At 53.8% G+C, this 23,431-nt stretch overlaps 1 protein-coding gene across 2 annotated transcripts; it reads left to right on the forward strand.

Annotated features, from left to right (window-relative positions):
* Positions 1–461: 461 nt before the first annotated feature.
* Positions 462–22,090, forward strand: RORC (RAR related orphan receptor C). Of its 2 annotated transcripts, XM_037499652.1 has the most exons (11): positions 462–554; positions 2,689–2,718; positions 13,198–13,283; positions 13,568–13,709; positions 14,970–15,476; positions 15,702–15,823; positions 16,633–16,765; positions 16,930–17,037; positions 17,220–17,330; positions 18,417–18,526; positions 21,444–22,090. In XM_037499652.1, exons 1-11 carry the CDS (start codon positions 515–517, stop codon positions 21,603–21,605), a joined length of 1,551 nt encoding a protein of 516 aa, XP_037355549.1. In that variant the 5' UTR covers positions 462–514; the 3' UTR covers positions 21,606–22,090. The 2 variants fall into 2 exon arrangements, with proteins under 2 accessions (XP_037355549.1, XP_037355551.1); XM_037499654.2 differs by lacking the exon at positions 16,930–17,037 and having other exon boundaries at positions 463–554; positions 21,444–21,657.
* The last annotated feature ends 1,341 nt before the right edge of the window (positions 22,091–23,431 follow it).

Here is a 23,431-nt window from a genome sequence, read left to right on the forward strand (position 1 = left end):
CCCCAAATGTGCACTCCCACCCCCTCCACACACACCCTGCGTTTCCCCCTCCCTCTCCTTTCCTTTCACCTGCCTTGGTCAGAAAGTGCAGAATCCACAAACGCACCACTTACTGTCCTTTTGCAAGTCTTTGGGTAAGAAGTTCATGTCTTTGATTGTCACTTGGCTTGTGGGTAAATCATGAGTGATTATGTTTGCCTCGTGGTGAATGTTGGAGGATGAAATACAATCATGGATTTACCTAAAGTGCCTGGCAAGGGGTCCAGCACAGAGTAGGTGGTCAATAATTGCTGATGGCCTTCCCCCCACCTATCTTATTCCCCTCACACCTCCAAAACCCTGTTTCTCCCTCTGTCCCCTTGTCCCCTCCTGGTGCCAGGACGCTCTGCCAGCCACTCCTTTCCCCTGCCCGCTGATGACCAGGACCTCCCTCCCTCCTCCTCCCTCCCCAGGGCCCTGCTCCCTGCCCTCCTGGGCAGCCCGGGCAGCAAGGACGGCACCAAGGGAGCTGCCCATGGACAGGGCCCCACAGAGACACCACCAAGCCTCTCGGGGTAAGAGGCCCTTGGCCCTGCAGGCAGGTGGAAGGGACTGCTAGGGGTGCAGAAGAGAGATGGCAACAGATGGGGCAAGAACAGAGGAGGGAGGGGACAACCACAGAAGGAGAGAGAGATGGGCTGGCAGGGGAATGCAGGTCGGGGAGAAAGGACAAGCCTTGACAGGCACTGAGGAGAAACAAGGGGAGGAGCTGGGGAAGTGAAGTCAGAAAGGAAATGCATCCAGGGAAAAGAAAGGGAGGAGAGAAGGAAGAAGAGACAGGTGGGGTTATGGGGCGAGAGGAGAGAGAAATCAGGGACCATGTCAAGGGAAGATCCCACTGTGCACAAGGCCTGCCGAGTTTGAGCGCCCTGGGAGGAGGTGGGGTTGCTGTTCCCCACTCTCTTGAGACATCTCAGCTGACCGGGCCCCTGGGCTCAGTAGCTGGAGGGCTGGGCACCCACCTCTGTTCATTCATCAATGCAGGAACCTGTCCTGCCCCAAGGTTGGCAGACAGGGGAGAAGCAGCCACAGCCCTCCAGGTGCCCATGCCCACTAGCCTGGCGCTTGCCTCCCCACTGGCCAAGAGGAATGGGGCTTCATTTCCACAGAGAATGTGGGGCACTCCCCTCTTGCCCAAGATAGGTAGAGAAACTGAGAGACCCTCTCAGAGCTGGTTCCCAAGGCCATAGGCTCTGTCAGCTGTCAGCCCTCAGGGGAAAATCATGAGACTGAGTTGCCAAGTCCAGGGCCACCTGGTGGAGGTAGAACTCCACTTCCCTAGGCAGGGAGGGAAGCACCGCCCAGGACTGCTTAGAAGTGCAGGACTGGAGGGTGCCAGGTCAGGGAGGAAGCTGGGTGGGGCCATGCAAGGTGGGTGGGAGGCGGGAGGGGGCGGATGGAGCCACTCCCTCTCTGGGCACTCCTCCACCCCACAGAGCCCAGGCCTCTTGGGTCCTCACCCAACCTAGCTCAATGGAGGAGGCCTGCCCATGGGGACCATCTTCTAGGAACAATCTGGGAGTAGTGGGTGGGGAGGGAGGTTCCAGAATTGAACAGCAGAAGGGAAAAAATAACAAGAGAGCAGATTCAGAGGTTGGGAAACTAGAAACCAGAGTCCTGCAGGGCTTTCTGGCACATACGACTGGCCATGTGCACTGTGTGGAGCTGCCATGTGGATAGAGGTCTGTCTGGCAGGGGAAGCCTTTCTCAGTGGCTCCCTCAGCAGGTGTTTCATAAGCGCAAACCCTATAAACCAACAACACCCCCCCACACACGCCCCACAGTGATGTTCTAAAGGAGGCTTCCCTTCTGTGGGTTTCCCCTGCACAGCCATGCATCCGGGCTCTCTTAGATCAACCTGCCTGTGCTTCCTTCTGCCTGTGCTCCCTCCTACCTGCTCTCCACTGGGACTGGCCCACCCCAGCAGCAGGAAGGGATTCCTTCCCCTGCAGGGTGGCAGGCCAGTGAGGACCCACGGAAGGCAGAGGCATAGGCACTGGCAGCTCCCACCCCTTTCTCCAAACAACCTTCGCACCCTATTCTCACCATCCACACCTCAGGAATTCACTGTGATGTCAGGCACAGATAAGCAACCAAGAGATTTAACTCCCCTGGAGAGTTACCTCTGGCTGCAGAATCTTTACTGTGTGCGTCTGATGGGCCTGGCTCTGTGGGAGGCTGTGGGGATAATACGGTGAGTGAGAAACACAGTATCTGCCTCCATAGGGCTTACTGTCTAGCAGGAAAGCCCCATTTCATGGACAATGACGCTGTGGCAGCGGTGAGGTGACGTGACGAGTGCCAGGAAATCAAATACACTTTGCTGAGCGTGCGAACATAGCACGAGGGCTGGAAAGAGAGGCTTCTCAAAAGAAAAGATACACTTGAACTTGAGGGGTGAGAAGCTGGCTTGATTAAGGATGGAGTGGGGGCATTCCTGCAGAGGAACAGCTTGAGGAAGTCCCAAAGATGGTGAGGACCTGGAAGACGGCCAATGTGGCTATGGGGCAGAGAAGGAAGGAGAGGGGTGGCTGTAGAGGGGGCCCACATTCTCCCCACAGGCCAGGCCTGCTGGGCTGGCATGGGGTGGGGCCATGAATGTTGGTTCCCCTGGTCTTCGGCTCTTGACCCCGACCCTTCTCTTTACAGAGTTGCTGGCTGCAAAGAAGACCCACACCTGTGAGTAGAGGCTCCAAGGGCAAGAGCTGGGGCTGGGTGTGAGAGATGGCAAGGCATTCTGCAGGGACTCTGGGCGGTTTGGGTAAAAGAAAGGCTAGTAGGTTGCAGAGATGGAGGAGGCTGAGCCCGAAGAGGTGGAGCCTAGAAAAACAGGGGGTGACAGGGGGTGAGATGAGGGGAGGGGTGAAGAAGCCTCAGATCGGGGCCATGGGAGGAGTTGAGGAAGAAACCCAAAAGTGAGAGGTAAGGTGGTAAGGGAACTAGGAAAGGATAATTCAAAGGCAACCATGGGAAAACGAGGGGGGAGATGCCGGACAGAGGGAGCACAGGAGATGGAAGGAGCAGGGCAGATCTCTGGACCAAAGAGGAGGGAGATGGAATGCAAGGGAGGCAAGGGTGGCCTGGGAGACTCAGGGACCCTGCATAAGGCTTTGTGGTTGTGAAGCCAGGTTTGGTGTTCATCTCTGTGGTTAACACATCCTGAGGTGTGAACAGGCCCGGGGCCAGGCAGGGCAGGGCTGAGAGCAGGAAAGCCTTCCTCTGTGTAGGAAACATAATGGACAGGGACACTGTGTCCTGGGGCAGAAAGACTGAAGCTACAGCATGTGAGAAGGGGGCTAGAGCTCAGGAAGGACTTCCCAGTGGATATTAGTGAGTAAGCATCCTCTCCAGGCACCCTCAGCAATCGGAGCTGCCCTCCTCATTTGTGGGAGAGGCTCCCCGCCACCGAAAGTATACCCACACCACCTCAGTCCCAAAGCTCATATCCCATCAGGCTCATACCCGCCCTTAATAGCCTGACGACATTCCTTAGGTCTGGATTCCTGAAGTGATGAGCAACACTCCAGCGCAGGAGAGATACCTACAATTTTCCATATCTGCTCTTGGATTGCCTGCCAGTTCCCCCAGAGAGCTCACCGCCATCCCTCCTGCTGCCAAGTTTGCCCTGTTCCAAGCATAGAAATCTCAGAGGACAACAGCATCACCCTCCTCCCTGAGTGGGCAGACAGGGGCTAGGGGGCCATCCAGGATGCTACATCCTGGTGGGGGGGGGTTGCTTTGCTCAGCACAATCCTGACAGATGCCTCGCCCACCCCTAGCCACAGGGCCCCACGGAAATGCTGAGCAGGGCCCTGGGAGGAAAGCGGGTCAGGGAGTGACGCGGGTGAGCTGGGGGCGGGGGACCCAGGGACCATATGTGGGTATGGGGAGAAGGGGGACTTTCAGAGCCGCTGAGATGCCCCACAGAGCCGATATAAGGCTGAGAGGGCCTCTGAAATTGACTGACCCTTCATAAGGATCCCCAACCAAGAAACTGCAGAGGGACTCCCACCCCAGGCAGCATCTCATCTCACAAGCAGACTCAAGTGGTATCAAGTCCCTCAAGTGGTATCTGGGATCTAGGTTTGAATCCTGACTCTACCACTCCCTGGATGTGTGACCTTGTGCAAATTACTTAACCTCTCTGCTTCTCAGTTACTTCATCTTTGAAATGGGAATAATGGCACCTACCTCATAAAGTATTTTTGTCAGGATTAGATAATCCACAAAAAAAAAAAAAATTAAGAATCAGTTCTGGCATATAGTAAAGTATTATTACTATCATCGTCATTATCATCATCTGCTTTCCAATTTCAGCAGTTTTGCTCCTGAGGACACTTCTAATGGGCTAACTCCTGGGAATTGTCCGATGATCATTACTACTACTCTTACCATTGGCCCACTAGCCCAGGGCACACATCGTGTCTTTGGGGGTGTGAGTATGGTGAGTGGCAGGCCAGCCTCCCACCCCTCGCACACTGATCTGTTGGCAGTCCACGGGGTCTCAGATGGCACCGGCTACTGTCCAGGGCAGACATCCAATGACTTACCTCTAGAAATATCCCTGTTCCTGGAGTCACCTGGCAAAGAGAGTCAGGCTCTGGGGTTCTTCAGGGGGAGGGAGAGTAGAGCTCCGTTAGGGCTCCCCAACCAGAACTGCCCTGGCGGGTGGAAACAGCTTTCACCGTGTGTGGCTGTCGCATGTGGTTTTGGAATTTTCCAACACCCCCTGTGATTGGCTGCCCCACCCCTTACATTCTGCCCCAGGCCCAGATTGGCCACTTGGGGCGCCTGTCATCCTACTGGCTGTACCCCAAGGGGGGTGGGGGTGGCAGAGTTGGGGGGTTGTCACTTGGCCACCTGTGTGGTGCGGAGCTTAACCCCCCTTCCCCTGCCCAGAAGCATTGGGGGAGAGCTAGGTGCAGAGCTACAGCCTGAGGCTTTGCTGAGAGGGCCTCACCCCCACCCCGCTGCCAGCTACATCCCATCCTTGGACCACTCCCCGCTGAGAAGACAGGGAGCCAAGGCAGCCAAGCCCAGCCCAGTCATGAGAAGTAAGTGAACGGGGCCACCTGGGAGCAGGGGAAACTGAACCCTGTCATCACCCCTGGGCCCCCGGGAAAGAAGCTGGATCTTGGGAGCAGGGTGAGCAGAGCCCTGAGCTCTTCCCTGGCTGAGTGTCGGGTCCAGATCAAGGTGTGTCGGGAGATGGTGGTGGAGTCGTTGGGATTCCTCTCCCCGGGCAGTTCTCTCAGAGTAGTGATAACTACCAGAGAGTGGAGGCACTTCTGTGATAAGCGCTGGAAAGGCTCTCCAAGAGTCTGTGATAGACCCAGTCCCCTAATTTTACAGAAAGGGACTGACACTCGGAGCAGCCACACAGCTGTGCTAGATGGAAGCAGGCAATTATAGGTGGCCCGAACGCAACCCTCCCAGCGAGGCTGTCACCTCATTGTTGCCCTCCGGTCTCCAGCCTGCCAGAGAGTGGCATGAAAAAGGAAGCCAGAGGCGTTGAAGTGAGCGAGCAAGGTCAGCAGGCAGAGGGGTCAGAACCCCAGCCTCCAGGCCCCAGAGCCGCCCTCCTTTCTGCCCAATCCAGGGATGTGAGGACAAAGTGGAATCCAGCTAGATGCAGCCAGGGCGCCATTTCTACGTGTGTGTGTGTGTGTGTGTGTGTGTTTATCCCAGGTTGAGTCACCCATTTTATGAAGGGGATCAAGGCAGTGGGGAGGAGATCAGAAGGTTTTTGGCTTCACCCCCTCCCTGGCGTGGAGCCACGGGCCAACAGCTGGTGGGCAGACGTCTGATGTGCCTGTACCTTCTCGCGGAGCAAGGGTGGGTAAACTGGATAGGCCCAGAGAACCTCCTAGAACATAGGCTGTGGCCCAAGGCCTGTAGCAGCCCTGACCCCAGCCCGCTGTCTTCTCACAAGTCACCAAAGGAAGGCCATATTGAGTCCTGGGAAGACCCATGGACTGAGAGTCTAAAGACCCGGTTCTGGTGCCACCATTGTCACTCAAGAGCTGTGTAACCTTAACCAACTCATTGGTCTCCTTGTTGCAAAACAAGAGCTGAATTTAAAAACAAAACCACCTTTGGAGAGGCTCCCTGTTCTAGGGGCCTAGGACCAAGGAGAGAGCTGGAACCTGGCTAGGCACCTGAAGGTATGAAGGAGACTCAGCTCTCCTAGACTCTAGACAAAAAGGAAGCCAAGGAAAGAAAAGTGCTCACTTCCGTGCTTGGGATGGAGAATCCAGTGCTGATGTGTGGGCCCAGCTAGGTGAGAGGGGCCAGGAGAAGAGCCAAAAGCTTCCAAAGGAAGAAAGGTTCCTTAGAACTTCAGCGTCCCTTGTATTTTCTTCTCATTAGCAGTAAAGCTTGGCACACTGGGTTTCCCAGAAATGGTCCCAAATCAGCAAATCCACCCTGAAAAGTGATGTTTGGGTGTGCTTCAGTGCCTGACAAGAGGGCTGGAGGTCCCAGTGCTGGCTAAGGGAGTCAGAGGTCCACCTAGGCTGATAGTAGGAGAGGAGGTCGCCTCCCATCTAGGGTCTGGTGCCATCAGTGCTTCTCCCTTAGATAGCTGTGGGGTCTCACAGCCTCAGGCTTTCTGACCTACCTCCACCTCTGCTCCCCGTGATTACCAACCGCCAAGCCCTCTGATCTAGGCTGGGGATTTGGAACTGTGGCACACCCAAGACCAAGAGCCAGACATACATAGAGCAAAAACAGACCAAGAAATAATGAAAGATTTGGGGGCCAAACTTTAAGGACAGGAGATTTATGAACACATATAGAGAAAGTGGTGTCCAGATGGACATGGAAATGGAGTCCAGAAGAGCCAAACACTGTAGTGTGAAGCCCCAGAGATAGAACTGAGGTGCAGAGACTGGAAAGGTGCACAGATGCAGGAACGGGGGAGGAAGAAAGAAGACTGGCAGCAGAGGGGGACATCAGAAGACATTGGCTAGGGTCTAGGAAGGCAGAGAGCAAGCAGGAGGCACAGGTTTATAGAGGTTCTAAGAGGAAGATATCAGCTCCCTACCATTGCAGCCAGCAAGTGAGAAATGTCCACTTGCTTAAAAGGCTGTCCAGCCAGGCTAAGGGAGGTAGCCCAGTCTTCTCACGCTGAGAGCATGGCCAGTGCAGAACCAGTGGGCATAAGGGAATGGCATCACATCTGATGGGGAGGTGGAAGGATGATGGGTATAAGGTGGGGTGCTGTACCCTGGTTTTCTCAAGTCTGGTGATGATAACGAGGAGCAGTGGGCTGGAAAGAAGTCCAAGTCTTCGGGGTGCCACAGATTTCATTCCACGAGTCCGAGGCTACCTAAGGTATCTACAAGGGGCTCCTTCCTTCCATGCTCCACCCCTTATCTTCCTCTTCGCATCTCTTCCCATTCCGAACAGGGATCCCAAACACCCCAACATAAGCCCTGGGAGCTGGAGCCTCCTAGTCTGTCTCATCACAACAAAATGAGCGTGTTAGTGTTGCTGGCCCTCCCCAGACCTAGCTCCCCTCTCCCCGCCTCTGTGCCCCTGACTCAAACAGGGAACCGGGACTTTCCCAAGCTAAGAGCTCTCCAAGGAAGGCAGCCCTGGGGTCTCCAGTCCTCGATGGGCCAATCTGGCCCATCTGCTCAGGGTTCTAATCTCCACTCCCCTGCTCAGGCCCCGCAGCCCCTTCCCTGGGACTCTGAGCTCAGAAAGGATGGAGATGTCTATTGGGGGAAGAAATGGCAATAGGGCAGGGCTGCAGGGCCAGAGCCAGGGTCTTTCTTGGCCAGCTGACCTCCTAGAACAGCAGAGGCCCTATGGGAAGGAGAGACAGCCTAGGAGGCAGGGAAGCCCCCCTTCATTGTTGGGGTTCCTGCTCCTCAGAGCTTCCTCCTGGTGATTCATCCCCTCCCCCTATTCACTGGTTGTTTTCACTCATTTCTCTTGTTTCCCCTTCTTTTTCTTGTCCCAGACTGCGGGGGTGGCGGGGGCACTACGAGGGGGTTTCAGGTGACTGGTTGGCTTTGGTGACTTTTCAAAACCCCAGACTCTCCCTCGCCCACCCAAGTTTTAGCTTCTCTACTTTCCCAGCCCTGGGATCTGGGTGTATCAGCAGAATATTGTCGCCGTGGGCTGGGAGGAGCGATTACCAGTAGACCTGGCTTCTCTCTGGACCCCAACTAGCCTCCCCCTCCGGCTCCCCTGTGGCGGCACCCACCACCGTGGTTTCTAGGTTTGCAGAAGCTGCGGGAACACGGAGCTGAAAAAGGAGGGAGGCTGGTGACAGGCTGGGGTACACTGGGGACCTGGCTGGAGCTGTGGTTTCTTTGTGGAAAAGGGCTGAGAGTGTGGGCTGTGGGGAGAGGGGCCTAAGCTAAGAAAAGGACTGCGTTCTTCTTCCCCTCACTCACTCATTCCTGCAGCGAGGCCTACTGAGCTGTGTGAAAGCCGGCACTCCCCAACCCAGGGGCTGTGCCCTTCCAGAGGACCCCCAAGTCAGGCACTCTGTTGGCATGGGCAAGCCCTTCCACTTTGACCTTAGAAACCTGCTCCCCAGAAATGGGTGAAGGCAGGAGATGTCTGGGGCCACAGAAGAAGGGTTGGGGTGGGGTGGGGGGAGTAATGTCTCTCTGACCTGTTTACTAGACATGAGTCCTGGCTTTAGTTCCATAGGCTTCCTCCTTGAACTCCCTTCCGAGCCCTTGTGTCTATCCTTATTATACGCCCTTAATCAATATCCACGGGAGAAAAGGACAGAGAAAGAAGAGCAGACAGGGCCCAGCTCTAGGACACCAGGAGGAGGCGATGGCCCCAAGGCTGAATCCACCTCCAACAGGGCTGGGTCTGGTTCTGGGGTATTCAGGGAGAGACCCCCTCACTTCACATGCTTCCCCTGCAATCGTCCCAGTCTCCTTGGCATGATGAATTGAACGGCTCATGCTCACAGGATATATAGTTTAATAGTCGAGGACACTGGCTCTCAAGTCACAGAGGCCTGGGTCCCGATGGCTGTGTAACTTTAGTCAAGCCCCTTACTCTGGGCTCAGTCATCTTACCTATAAAATGGGGACAACACAAGCAGTACCTACTCCACATCTTGTTGTGATCATCCAATGAGAAATGTACTTAAAGTCTGGCACACAATAAGAATTCAACAATTGTGTCTATCCTTATTATACCCCCTTAATCAATATCCACTGGAGAAAAGAACAGAGAAGAGGCGCAGACAAGGCCCAGCTCCAGGCTGACAGGACACCAGGTGGAGGCAAGAACCCCAAGATTGAATCTACCTCCAACAGGGCTGGGGTTGGTTCTGGGGTATGCGGGAGAGACCCCCCCGGGTTGCTCTACCACTTCCTCTCTGTGGCATAGGGCACCTGGACAGGGCCCAGGGCTGGCTTCCTAAGGTGGCACAGGGCCAGGCTCAGGAGGCACTCAAAGAACTGCTATCAATGAATCTCACAGCTGTGAGGAGGGTAAGATGGGGGCGGTGGGGGGAGGGCACAGACTCCTTTAGGGCTACAGTATTTCGCCACCTAGGAGGCCCTTCTAGGAAGTTCCCTGGGCAACCCTCAATCTCTGAAGGGATCCAGAAGATGGCACTTTCTTTTTCCTAGCACGGCATCAGAATGGAGTTTTACAGGTCACATTTTGTGTTGGGGAAGACTCACAAGAATGAGCTGGGGAAGAGCCCACCCTTGAGAAGTAGTCTGGCACAAAAGCAGGAAGAGGGACTAAATTCTTGCTATTCAAAAATGTAGGCTGAGGACCATGAGCTTGGCTGCCACGGAGGTTCTGCAGAGGGACCTGATTTTAACGAGACTCCTAGGTGATCTTGCTTGAGAAGCAAAGGACTACTGGCACCGTGCAGTCACTAGTCAATTTCGGGAGCTAATATGGACACTAGGCATTTCCTTCTCCTTTGGAAGTGTGTGGGATTAGAGGGTTTCCTTTGCTGGGCCTCAGGAGAGAGCTACAGCAAGAGCAGGCGCTGCAGCCATTACAAACAGCTCTCCCAAGTGGTTGCTGGGAGCACCAGCAGGCTTGGGCTGCTGTGGGAGCCCAGGCAGGGGGCTGGCCTCAGGTTCCTGACCTTTGCTTGGTTCTAGTTCCTGGCACCAGCAGGCAGTTAGATGGTAAGTTCCTGGCAGGCCAGGTTCCCAGGCAACAATTTGAGTAATCCTGTGATTACTCAGCTCCCCCTCCCCAATCTGGGTTCCCACCACCTGCTGCTTCAGGACTTTGGCTCTCAGAGAGGTAGCTTTGAAGGTGATGTATCCGTGGTGTTTTCAAAGCCTGCTCACCCTGCCTCCACTTCGACCAGTCCCCTTCCAGTCCTCTCTCCTCCCCTCCTCCACAAGCCACACTCCTGCACATTGCATCGGTACTTTTTTTTTGAGGTTTTGGGTAGTTGGCGCTGAAGTGGGCACAGGGGCAGGGAAGGGGAAGAGAGTAAGACAGGAGAGTCTGTCGGTGGACAGAGCTAGGGACTGGCCTGGGGCCATGACAAACATGTGGGGGTTCCTGTGTTTCTGTAACTGGCCCTCTATGTCTCCTGGCCTTGAACCTCTTGGTCTCTCTAGAGAGAGAGGTCTCTCAGAGGCCAAAGGCTCCAGCTCGGAAGCAGTCTGCCTCAGTGTGTACCTCTGTCTTGGACCATGATTGGGGAGCATGAGGAAGTGACTGACATAGCAGCTGGGGTCCAAGCCCCTACACCCCCCAAACATGGGTATTTGTGGAGGGGGTCCTTCAGTGAGGAGGGCAAGGCCTTGGTGACAATGTTGTGAGGCTCGGAGGCCGTGTCCGGCTCTGGGTCAGGCGTGGGGCAGGGAGCTGTGGCTGGGTCACTCATGTGGTCAGCACACACACGCACACGGATGTGGCTCTTGGAGAAGGGAAGAGGCCAGGAGGCCTGTGGTTAACTGCTGGGCTGGAGCCCGAGTTCCCACTGTGGCTTGGCCTAATCTCCCTCCCCCTTAACTTTTTGGGTGACCCATGTTGGTTTCTCTCCTCTCTGGGCTTTGGGTCACTGAGGAGAGAGAGGCCACAATGTAGAAGGGGGATGGGGCAGACTCTGCGGGGTATGAGCACTTCTCTCCAGGGTGCGAGCATTTCTCTCCAAATCTCCAAGTGCCCACTGGTCTCATAGCCTTTGGCTTGCATATGCAGTGGCTCCCCTTTTGCATGACAACATCTAAGACAGCATGGCCTACAATCACCCCATGGACAGGCAAGGTGATTTCTGTCCTGATTTTACTGACAAGGGAACTGAGGCCTAGAGACTCTAAGTGACTCCACATTTTCTGCCCCCTTTCCAGATACCCAGCCCTGTCTTATTCTCTCTTTCATTCCATGCTTTCCAATGTTCTGGAGAGAATTTGAAAAGCTCACTTGCCTTCTGTGGTGGATGACCACAGCTTACTGTGCAGGTGTGGGGCAGGCAGGTGGGACTGGGGCAGTGAGGAGGGTGGGGTGGAGAATCAATCAAGTTCTAATGGAAGGATTGGACAGGCCTGTGGCCCTGTCCCCCACAAGGAGACAGCTGCTTGCCTTGAGTCAGCTCAAGGCCAGCCTGAGGAGGTGATGCTTCAAGGATGGTGGAAATAGTATTTGGGGGATCAGTGGGCCTGCCACAGCCACCCTCCCCACCTCACATCACAAGTGCTTAGGGCCCAGGCCTATGCCCAGAGGGGAATTCACAAGAATATGGACTCACTCCCCATGGCAAGAGATGGGTGGAAGATGTGTCAAGAGATAATACAGGCCTAGATCATTTTTTCTGGCCTACAACAGTCTAGGCCTCCCCCATCAGAGGAGAGGCAGGAAAGAGACCCAGATGTTGTTGGAAGCAGTGAAAGTACCTAAGGTAGCAGAGGCCCACTCTGCTCAGCACCGCTTCCAAGGTGAGCCTCCTGCTGGTCCTTGAAACTCAGTAATGGGCTGTGGACATGGACAGGGGCAAAATCAAGGAGGTGAAGCTGGAGCCAGCAGCAAACCACACTGAAGGTGGCAGCACAGGTGACAATGAGCTCAGGGGTTGGGGGCGGGGACCTGGCGCCCAGCACATGGCACTGACATAAAAATACATACTGGCACACACTGGGCCAAGCAGGGATGGCTCAGAAATCACACTTACTTTCTATGTGTCCTTGCACGCACACATGCATACCGTCAAACAAGCCCACGGATGTGTGCACCCCACAATCACGTGCATGAACAGCACATGGAAGCTCAGGGGAACTGGGATTTAGACCCAGGCTGGGGCAAAGGTGCTGTGCGAACCTGGGCAAACCGCCTGGCCTCCTCTGACCTAGCCCTTTGCCTGAAAGAAGGAAAGAGGCCAAATGAGATGGTCTCTAGTCCTTGCCGGTGGTCTGTAGTCCTAGCCGGTGTTATCCGCCATGATGCGCACTCATGTCACTGGGCGTGATGCCCTTGTACACAGACACGCTCTCGCCCGCTGAGATATGGAGAGCGGCCTCTGCTCTGGGGCCGAGGGAGCCTGTTTGATTCTCTCCCCTCCTCCTAGGTGCCCAGGAGAGCTCACTTGTTGAGCCCCAGTGTTCTGGGCCCCATCTCTGGCTTCTCCCTGCCCTCTCTGGGGCCCCCGGTCCCTGAGGCCTGTCTCCCCTATCTCCCTCCCTGAGTCTTTACTGCACGACTGAGGAGGGCCCACATCTCCACCCACCCGCCACCCCTCGCCTGCTGCCTGGTGTCCCACACCTTCCCACCACACCCCATATCTGCCCAAGCACCGCACCGTGGGGGAGGGAGGCACAAAGGAAGCCTCCTGGGCGGGAAGCAGGTGCTGCAAAGCAGAGAGGACTCCCAGGTCCCCGAGCGGGAGGGAAGCAACTGGAGCTTTTCCACTTGAAGGGCTGAGCAGGTGGCTCTCTGCAGCTGCTTTCTCTACCCCCGTAGAGCAGATACCACTCCTGGCCACCCCGCAAAGCTAAAAGAAAATGAGAGTGAGAGAAGAAAAAAAAAAAAAAAACAGCCTCCATAGAGCCACGGCTGAGCAGCATTGGGCACTACACTTAATCCATTTTGCAAGAGGGAAGCAGCAAAGTGGGCAGGGGAGCCGGGAGGTATCTGACACCCAGGAGCATGGGGTGGCATGCGGAAAGTTTCTACCCACCTCCTGCTCTCTCTCCCCTCTAGCACAAATTGAAGTGATCCCTTGCAAAATCTGTGGGGACAAGTCCTCTGGAATCCACTACGGGGTTATCACCTGCGAGGGCTGTAAGGTGAGTGCACACATACACGCATTCCCTACAGAGACGAAGAGGGGCTCCCTGTCCTGAAGCAGCTGAGTAGCAGCCTGGGTGGTGCCCAACCTGGAGGCCTGGCTACAAACAGGCCCTTGTCTTAAACTGGGGGAGCAATTGTGGAAATAACTACCACTGTACTAAGAAATGAAGGGAAGGAACAGACAGGTGGTGGGATCTGGAAAAGCCGGAGCGGGTGGATGGGAGGCGCTCAGGACTGGGCCTCGCCAGGATGGACAGGCTTGGTTTCTACTCCTCCCCAGGGTTTTTTCCGTCGGAGCCAGCACTGTAACGTGGCCTACTCCTGCACCCGCCAGCAGAATTGCCCCATCGACCGCACAAGCCGAAACCGATGCCAGCACTGTCGCTTGCAGAAGTGCCTGGCACTGGGCATGTCCCGAGATGGTGAGGCCATGCATGCAACCCTGGGGGTTCCCTGGAGCCGCCAGAAGGACAACCTGGCTTGTTGTGCTAGACACACAATTAGCCAGTGAAAGAACCCTTCTGGAATGATCTCCATTTCCCACTCTGACAGCCCTGCGTCTTCTACTGTCCACCTGGGGATGAGGGAGCAAGCTGCCCCATCAGAGCTCTGCACGGTTCCGAACTTGGGGCTCTGCTAGAACAATTCTACTTTTCCCAAGGTCCCAGACTGTCCATTTGCTTCTTCCCCAGGATGGGTTCTCCTTACTCTGTTCTACTCTGGCCCAGAACCATCAAGTTTCTCTCTGGGTTCCCCCTGCCACCCTTTGCTCCAACTTTAGCTCAGCTCCCTTCATTGTCCCCCACTTCCATCCTGGGCATGGAACTGTGGTAAGGAGTGGAACCAGAGTCAGCCTGAGAATAAGTAGAAGGCATCAGGGTGAGGAGGGCTGCTGCTCCTAGTGCCTTTCCACCTTCCTCACCCACCACCTCCTGCCAGCCCCATCCCCCTCTCCCCACCCCCTCAGAGGGAGCCCAGGCCAGCCTGGGGGAGGCACAAGGTGATGGGGAGCCTGAAGGAGCCTGTCAGCACTTTTCAGTGCCCAAAATAACAAAGTGAAAGGAAACACAGAGGGGTGCAGAGGGGCAGGCGGGGTGAGGGGCTGTGCCCCCACACCTGGGAGGGGTGGCGGGGGGGAGTGAAAAGGCAGGAAAGAGAGAGCAGAAGAGGATGTTCAGAAACAAGCCGCGGAGCCTGGGTTGGGCTGTGGTGAGTATCTAGGTCACCAGGGAGCCTGCAGGCCTGACCACAGGGAGACCTGTGTGTTCAGCTCCCCTCTTCCTCTGACCCTCCTAGACAGGCGAGGTGACCCCAATACCACTTGAGCCCCCCCACTCGCCCACCCCCAGCCCCAATATCAGCAGGCCACAATCCTCAGCCGGCTCATTGCTTAAATTCTGCCACTATTAGAGGTAGGTTTGGAGCTAAGAGAGCTTGCTCAGGAGACTGAAATAACTGGGCTCGAGAGAGCCCTGCAGGACAATGAGAGGTGTGGGGGCGGGGTTGTGGGGGGGAAGCTGGAACAAAAGTCCCTGAAAGGCAAGACTAAAGAGGCTCTGCCTGGAGTCAGTTATTCAGGGAAGCACCAAGGTAATCTCATAATGATCAAAAAGCCTGATGTTGACCCTGCCCTGTTCCATGTCATCCTGCATCAAAACTCCTGACCCCTGGACCTTTTTCAGCTGTCAAGTTTGGCCGCATGTCCAAGAAGCAAAGGGACAGTCTGCATGCCGAAGTGCAGAAACAACTGCAGCAGCAGCAGCAGCAGCAGCAGCAGCAACAGGAACAAGTGGCCAAGACCCCTCCCGCAGGGGGCCAAGGGACAGACCCCATCTCCTGCACCTTGGGGATCCCAGATGGGCAGCTACCCCTGGGCTCCTCACCTGACCTGCCCGAGGCCTCTGCCTGTCCCCCTGGCCTCCTGAGAGCCCCTGGCCCTGGGCCCTCCTACTCCAACAGCTTGGTCAAGGCTGGGCTCAACAGGCCCTCCTACCACCTGGAATACAGCCCTGAGCGGGGCAAGGCCGAGGGCAGAGAGAGCTTCTATAACACAGGCAACAGATGTGGACTTCACTTTGAGGACCCCAGGCATCAAGGGCTTGGGGAGCCAGGACAGGGCCTGAACAGCTACTGCAGCCCCAGTTTCCGCAGCGCCCCAGAGGCACCTTATTCATCCCTGACAGAGATAGGTGAGCAGCTGGAGAGGTTGAGGGGATGGGAAGGTGAGAGAGGGGCTCCTGAGAGAGGGGCCTCAGCCAGCACCCCTTGTAAACCAAACATCCAGGGGACCTGAGGGGTCCTGGGCAGGAAACGTTGTGGGGAGGTTGTGCAGGGGAGGCCAGGCAGAGGAGTGGTCCCTGGGTGGGGAGGGTAGGAGCTGGATGAGATGGAGCTGTGCCTTCCTTTGGCCCCAGACCACCTGGTACAGAACGTGTGTAAGTCCTACCGAGAGACATGTCAGCTGCGGCTGGAGGACCTGCTTCGGCAGCGCTCCATCATCTTCTCCCGGGAGGAGGTGGCCAGCTACCAGAGGAAGGTGAGGCCAGGAGATGGCGCCGGGGAGGGAGGACAAGAGGCCCCAGGGACGCACATGCAGGTGGACTGGGGCAGGGCAGGGTGTCACAGATAGACACACATGTATACCCACAGAAGTATGAGTGGCGGGTGGTGTCTACACCCCAGGGATGGAGGAAAGCTTTTCCTCAGCCCCTGCCTGTTGACATTTTGGCTGGCCTTCTTCCCGCCTCAGACCTTGCTTGTATTCTGTCCTCTTCCTCTATCAACATACAATAGAAGCCCGATTACCACTTGCTCAAAAACCCTTCTCACCGGGCATTGTGCTGAATACTTTACATAAATTATCCTCCACCTTCATGACAACCAACCTATGAACTGGCATTATTTCTATTTTTATTGCACTGGGAAACTGAGCTCAGAGAGGTTAACAGACACTCCGGGTCATTCAGAACCCTCAGTCCCCCCACCTCACCCCCCCATCCCCCAGCTCTTGCTCTCTCTTCCATCCCCACTCGGACACCTCCACCTGCTGAACAGCACTTGTTAGGCACTGAACCTGTGCTTCCCTGGGTCACTGAGACCTTGGAGAACAGGGAATTTGTATGTCCCTTTACTTCAACAAGATGCAGACTTTTTGTGGGCAACTCAAAAAGTATCACACATTTTTTATCTCCTCACAACAGCTCACTGGGGGCCCACGTGACCCTGAGTGCGTGTATGTGCTGAGTATGTGGGTGTTCAGAACTTACTCCCTGCAGTTCAGTCTGGGCACCCAGGGGCTCGGGTTTATGAAGTGGGCTACCCTGGTGGCCTGTTCCCTTCCTGCAGACTGTGTGGGAGATGTGGGAGCGCTGTGCCCACCGCCTCACCGAGGCCATTCAGTACGTGGTGGAGTTCGCCAAAAGACTCTCAGGCTTCATGGAGCTCTGCCAGAATGACCAGATCGTGCTACTCAAAGCAGGTGCCCGGGGAGGAGTGGGGGCCGGGCAGGGAGGGGACAGAGTGTGGACCTGGCTGGCCCCAGAGGAGGGAGGTGGCTTAAGGAAATCAGGACACTGAGGGGGATAGAGACAGAGTCTTGGCTTTGCCTGACACTGTGCCCGCATCCTTTCTCCCCACCCCCAGGAGCAATGGAAGTGGTGCTGGTTAGGATGAGCAGGGCCTACAATGCTGACAACCATACAGTCTTTTTTGAAGGCAAATACGGTGGCATGGAGCTGTTTCGAGCCTTGGGTGAGGGGCAGGGGTAAATGAGAAAGAGGAGTCGATTGCCAACCCCTTCCAATGCTTCTAGACCTGGGATACCCTCTTTTCAGCTCTTTTCAGAGCTCCTCAGCTCCAAACACCAGCGGGCGGGTGTCCTCGGGCAGCAGGGCCTCCCCCACTTTGCTCAGTCTTTCATTTCCACTCATCAGGCTGCAGCGAGCTCATCAGCTCCATCTTTGACTTCTCCCGCTCGCTGAGTGCCTTGCGCTTCTCCGAGGACGAGCTTGCCCTCTACACGGCCCTGGTGCTCATCAATGCCAGTGAGTGTCGCTGGGCTTAGGGAAAGGACATTCAGGTGGCAGGGATGCAACAGATACCGAAGAGTCTGGATCTTCTGATGTGGATAAATCTGGAAGTAGCTTTAAAGAGCAGAATGAGCCCCACCCAAGATGGCTGTAAAATAAAATGAGTTAAACTGAAGGTTCAGAGGAGCTCAAAGGGGAAAGAGCAGCATGGGTTGGGGGTGGTTGGAGAAATAGGGAGACATGAGGTTGAGTGGAGCAAACCACGTCCCTGAGACACATCAGCCTGTACACGAGCCCACATCGAAGACTCCATTGTGTGGAACCCCCAGCAGGTTTACTGACAGCTGCCACCTGGGTCCCACCCCAGACACCTGGTACCTCCTTGGCACTGGAATTCGTAACAGCCTCCTCCCAGCCTGTGACTGTAAGATCCACCACAATGGAGAATTCCTGTTCTATGTGAACTGATTTCACACTGTTCGCCCATCATGGCAGGACTCAGATATCCAGCCCACAGAACAGAGGGGCTGGGCTCAGTTAGCTGAATGCTATGTATCCAGAAAATTCAGGCATGTGGGCCGGGCTGCTAATCTTGAGTCTGCAGGTCAAAATTATCAGTCTTCTGGCTCTGTGAGTAGAGACTTGAACATGTTCCTTGACTGGAAACAAGGCTTTGAGGATGACTTCCAGCTATGTCATACAGCCAGGCTAGAAGGTGGTTTGCATGTTGAATTTAGCTCAGACTGCTGCAGAGGCCCTGACGCTGCTGACATGGCTTCATGGAGCCCACTTCCTACCTGGGCCCAGGGGTCAGATGCCACTCTTCCAATCTCTTTTTTTTCCATAGCAGAATCTTAGTCCTAGCATTGAGTGGGTTATGTGAGATATCAGGCTATCAGGGAGAAGACAGCTTGGAGTTGGGAGAGTGTTAGGAGAGCTCTGTCATCATTCCCCAGTTTTCTATGTGTACAGCTAAACCATCACACACACACACACACACACACACACACTCAGTTGAGGAGGTCTCCATCCAGCACAGATGTTGGAAGTTAACATCAATGTTCTTTCTAGTTCTCACTATCATCCCATCTCCTTCTTCAGACCGGCCAGGGCTTCAGGAGAAAAGCAAAGTAGAACAACTGCAGCACAATCTGGAGCTGGCTTTTCATCATCATCTCTGCAAGACTCATCGCCAAGGCATCCTGGCAAAGGTAGGAGCAGTCCCGGGGGTAGAAGAGGGCAGGCCCAAAGCCAGATCTGCAACATCAGGGCTGGTGAGGGCACGGTCTGAGGGTACCAGGAGGTAAAGCTGAGGACCACGTGGTATTAGTGAGCTTGCAACAGCAGTGGGAAGGGAGGGAATGACCAGTCACTTCTGTGTGCATAAAGATGGAAAGTGAGAGAGCCTGAAATTAGGAGGGATCTCCAGAGAACAATTCAGGTTAACAGAGCCAGCATTTCCCCAGCACCTGCTTGCAGGCACTGTGGATGGAAAGATACAGGCATGCAGTCCTTGTCCCCCTCAAGAGTTTTGCATCTGGTAGGAAGAAGAGCTTTGTGTACTAATAATTGTAATACAGAGTAGAATGTGATATAATACTAATGCAATTAATGAAGTGCTTTTGCAAAGATGCTCCCTCATCTTCAGGGCAACTTAGTCAAGAGGCCTGATCTTAAAACTGCTCTGCAGTGATAAGGAGACTTAAATGACTTATTCCAGTTTATATGATTTATAAATGATAAAATTGAGATTTAATCCCAGTGTTCTTTTCACTGTATCCCTATGCCCCGATATTTAATAATAGGTGCATTTTATTATATTAATAGGTACTAAAATCTCAATATCAGTATATTTTATATAAGCTATATTAGCTATGTAGCTATTATATATTTACATAAAACATATGTAAATATATAACTATATGACATGAAATATATATCTTAACATATATAAGCATAATAAATGATACTCGGGGAAGTGTTATGAGAGCATAGGCTAGGGATTAAAGAAGAATTCAGAGGTAAAAGGAGTGGGTCATAAATGCTCCCTAAGGAAGGTGGCATTTAAACTAGGCCATGGAAGATGTCAGATTTTAACAGGCATTTCTGGGGGTGCGACAAGCACTCCAGACTTAGGGAACGACGTGGGCAAAAATAAGGAGGCAAAATAGTGCATATGTGGAGATTAGCTCGTCATGTATTTTGACCGAGGTGTAAGATCAGGAGCAGGGATAGACTGATGGGGCAGGGGAGTAACAGGAGACAGGCTTGAAAATTAGGTCAGGTAGCAAATCAGAGAGGACTTTCAATGCCATTGTAAAGAGTTAAAGCTTTATTTCTAGGCAATGGGGGGCCCCAAAGGAATGATATCATCAGGGCTATTACTTAGGCAATTTAATTTGGAGCCTGCGTACAGGAACTATTTATGTAATCATTCAAGCAATGCTTCCTTGCAATGGGCCAGGCACAATGCTAGAGCTAAAGGTACAGAAGTGACTTATACAACAGTCTCTCCCCTAAAAAGCTTCAGATCTGGTAGGAACCATTAGAAGGAAAAGGGACTGGGAGTGGGAGAGCAGCTGGCCGGCCACTCTGGTTGCCTGCACCTTCAGAATATATCAGCCCCACTCCAGCTATTAGCTTTCATTCGAACTACAGCAGAGGCCCCTAACTAGACCCCTCCTCCACCCTCCTCTCTTCTCCAGCAGAGCAACTCAGTCCTCTGGGCTGTCCGTCAAGCTGAGAATGAAATCTAGAGTGTGCTTCACACTGCCCAGTCTCATGGTATAGCCCTGACGTCTCTCTCCCCTCTTCCCCTTCTGCCACTCCCTCTGCCACCCCTTGCAGCAACTCTGACCTTCTTGTTATTCCTTTAACACATGCAGCTCAGTTGCTTCTCAAGGCTCTTGTACCTTCTGTTCCAGTTGCATGGAAGGTTTTCCCCCCAATTTTCCATTCCAAATGGCTCACTCCATTCCTTCTTTCTGGAGAGGTATTCCCTGACCACCCCATACAAAGAACCCTTTACTCCTCACGCTGCTTGAGTTTTCTTTAAAGAAACTATCTGATATAGTATATGTGTTTATTTTCTGGCTCCTTCTCTAGAACGTAAATTTAATAAAGGTAAAGATTTTGTTTTATTCACCAGAATCCGTCACAGTACCTAGCTAAGTAGTGTGTCAATGAAAGAGTGAAGCTATTGCAATAGTCCAGACAAACTGAAAGTGAACTAGTAGGAATGACAGGAGGACAAATTCAAGAGCTATCAAGAGACCCCCTGCGGTGTGCTCTTCCCTGACCACCCCTTCCCTAGGAAAGGGTGGGGAGAAGTTGAGGAGAAGGGGGTGGTAGCAGGTGAAGGTGTTTTTATGCTTCCCTTACTTATTCAGGAACTTTGAAGATAATGGTTTTCTTAGTCTTTCTTCAGTGAGTTCTGCCTGCCCCTGGCTCTCATGTTTTTCATCCCCCCTCTGGCTGAGAGTCAGCAGATTACTACCTGCAGTATTCGGTACTGGTTTGGAAATACTTGCTATGTGCCAAGTATTATGATGGGTACAGAGGCGAGACAGAGACAGAGACACAGAGAGGGAAAACCTAAGAAGCTTAAATGTAGGGAGGGAAGACAAATTGGGTCATTTCCTAAAATGGGGGATGTCCAAAGGGAGGACCCTTAAGGTGACGGGAGGGATAGTTAGGGAAATATTCCCAGAGAAGGGTGACATTTGAAGGTAAGATTTAGCAAGCAAAGAAGAATTGGGAAAGGTATTCTAGGTGAGGGGAACAGCACCAACAAAGGCAAAGAGGCATGTGGCAGTGTTAACATTGTCACAGAATCTCACTGTTACAAAGCATACAGTGTGAGTTAGTCTGTAACAGGATCCATTCAACTGCCTGGAACATGATTTGGGGGGTTTTCCCAGAAAGTATGTCCTGTCCCATATTAGCTCTCACTTACCTCAGTTTCCTGAACACATACCTACCCTACCAGTGGGAGCTGGCTGATCCAGGGGTGCCAAGTACATGAAGCAAAAGTCAGGAGAATTATCCTAGCCAGGGAAGGGCGAGAGGATGTCTTTGCTCTGGGCAGAGAGCTGAAACACTGACCCTCCCCCACTAACCCATCTCCAGCTGCCGCCCAAGGGGAAGCTCCGGAGCCTGTGTAGCCAGCATGTGGAAAAGTTGCAAACCTTCCAGCATCTCCACCCCATCGTGGTCCAGGCTGCTTTCCCTCCACTCTACAAGGAGCTCTTCAGCACAGAAATCGAGTCTCCCGAGGGGCTGTCCGAGTGACCTGGAGGATGGACTCCTTTCCTTTCCCTCAGCCCTCTGGCTCACCTCTCTGGAGCCCTTCCCACCTCAGGCTTATTCTTTCCTGTGCCCCCTGGAGGGTGGCCCCCCGCAGATTCTTTGGAAGCAAATGCTGAGCCAGATTTTCAGCCCACAGGCATGCCTGGCCTTGAGCCAAGGCCAGAGGGTGGGGGTGGAGGGACACCATCTCCAGCCCAAGCTTTGTTTTGTCTCATTGACCCTGCCCACCTTCAGGGAGGCCTGGGGTGGGCTGTAAGGACCTCTAGGAGGACAGAGGTGTCCTCAGAACAACAAGGAGTCCAGGATACCCCAGGTGAATGAAGCTCAACTATAGGCTCAGAAGCTAATAGGCCTTTGAAATACCTCATTGCATTTCCCTGTGGGCTTCAGCTGTGGACGATGGATCAAGCTCAGAGACTGGCACTGGAGCCCAGAAGGACCTGTATATAACGTGAATCTGGATCTTTGCATTTTCTGCCATTCCCCTTCCCTCCAGCTCAGCGTGGAAGTGGTTGGGCACCCTGCCTATTTCTCGGGGGTCTAAAAAAACTGGATATATGGAGGGTAGGGGTGGGATAGGATAAGGGGCCAAGGCTAATTTTTTTAATGAGATTTGGCTATAAGAGGGTACAACAAAGGCCAAGAGCATCATAGACAGAACTCAAACCTTCTATGTGCACTTTAAAAATAGGCTTCTGGAGTTCATTAGCACAAATCTGATCAGACACATGCCCACGGACAGGTGAAACACACACTCACAGGCTCTACCTACGAGTCTACAGTTCTAGACACACATTTAACCTGGCACAGTCTCTCTCTTCCTTGAGGTCACAACTCACAGGAACTTAGTCCCAAACCTGAGGGGCCCCGGAACATTTCTGAGGTGCCCCAGTCCACCAATCTTAGACCTGGGGTTGTCCAAACGCTATCCCAGCCCCAGCAGATTTCTACCACAAGAAACCCCAAGGGAAGCAGAGACGGCTGGACACTGGTGTGTCAGAAGGTCCAGGACAGACCCTCGAGGATGGTGCGGCCCTGCCCTGCAGCCCTGCTCTGGTTAAGGATCCCAAGCAGAAACCATCCCCGGCTCTGCCACCGTCAACCCATTTGGTCTTCTACTCCTGCACAGAGAAAGAGCCCAGGGGCAGGGCAACAACCTGCTTCTCCAAATGGGATCTTGCCCCAGAACATCTCTTGGTTTTATGTATAGCTGTGAACCCTCCTCTGAGGGATAAACAGTGGGTGATGGGGTGGGGGTGGGGGTTAGTTGGTAAACATAAACCCCCAACTTGTGCCATTCTTTATAAAATAATTTTAAAAACAAGAGGTGAGTAGGGGGTGGGGTGGGGGAGTCTTAAATAAGATTACATACAGGCTGTTCTCCTGTCTTATTCCTGGGTGGAGACTCAGGTTTCCAGCCCAGCAGCCCATGGGCATAGTAAGGCTGCTAGCCCCACTCCGTTCTACTCCATTCTGCTCAGTTCTGCTCAGAAACCCCCACCTAAAGGAGTCTCAAACTCAGGTCCACACCAGATGTTCTGGACTGAGAACTTTCCCCACAAATCATACCCAAGGGGGAATTTAGATTGAGCAATTGCACAGAATTGCCCCCCATCTGGGGCACTGGAAGGCAGCTGCTTGGCCCCAAAGCTCCCCAAAGAAGAATCAGGATACCAGAGAGACCTATTCCAGCAGCCCCTCTGCCTCCCCTGCTGGACCCCTCCCGGATCAGAGCTTCCCTCTGAGCTCTCTCTATCACTAGCCACTCAGTAGTGGCGCCTGCTGCAGCCCTCCCTGGCTGCTTTATT

This window comes from Talpa occidentalis, unplaced genomic scaffold, assembly GCF_014898055.3.
Source record: "Talpa occidentalis isolate TD23 unplaced genomic scaffold, MPIMG_talOcc4v2.1 talOcc4.9, whole genome shotgun sequence".
In the NCBI taxonomy this organism is placed as follows: Eukaryota; Metazoa; Chordata; class Mammalia; order Eulipotyphla; family Talpidae; genus Talpa; species Talpa occidentalis.

What these genes read in the sequence shown, in the direction of transcription:
- RORC (XM_037499652.1), top strand. Translation starts at nt 515, where the DNA reads ATGGACAGGGCCCCACAGAGACACCACCAAGCCTCTCGGG. An exon ending in TGCAAAGAAGACCCACACCT is followed by an intron (nt 2,719 to 13,197) that starts GTGAGTAGAGGC and finishes TCTCCCCTCTAG; the next exon opens with CACAAATTGAAGTGATCCCT. An exon ending in CCTGGTGCTCATCAATGCCA is followed by an intron (nt 17,331 to 18,416) that starts GTGAGTGTCGCT and finishes CTCCTTCTTCAG; the next exon opens with ACCGGCCAGGGCTTCAGGAG.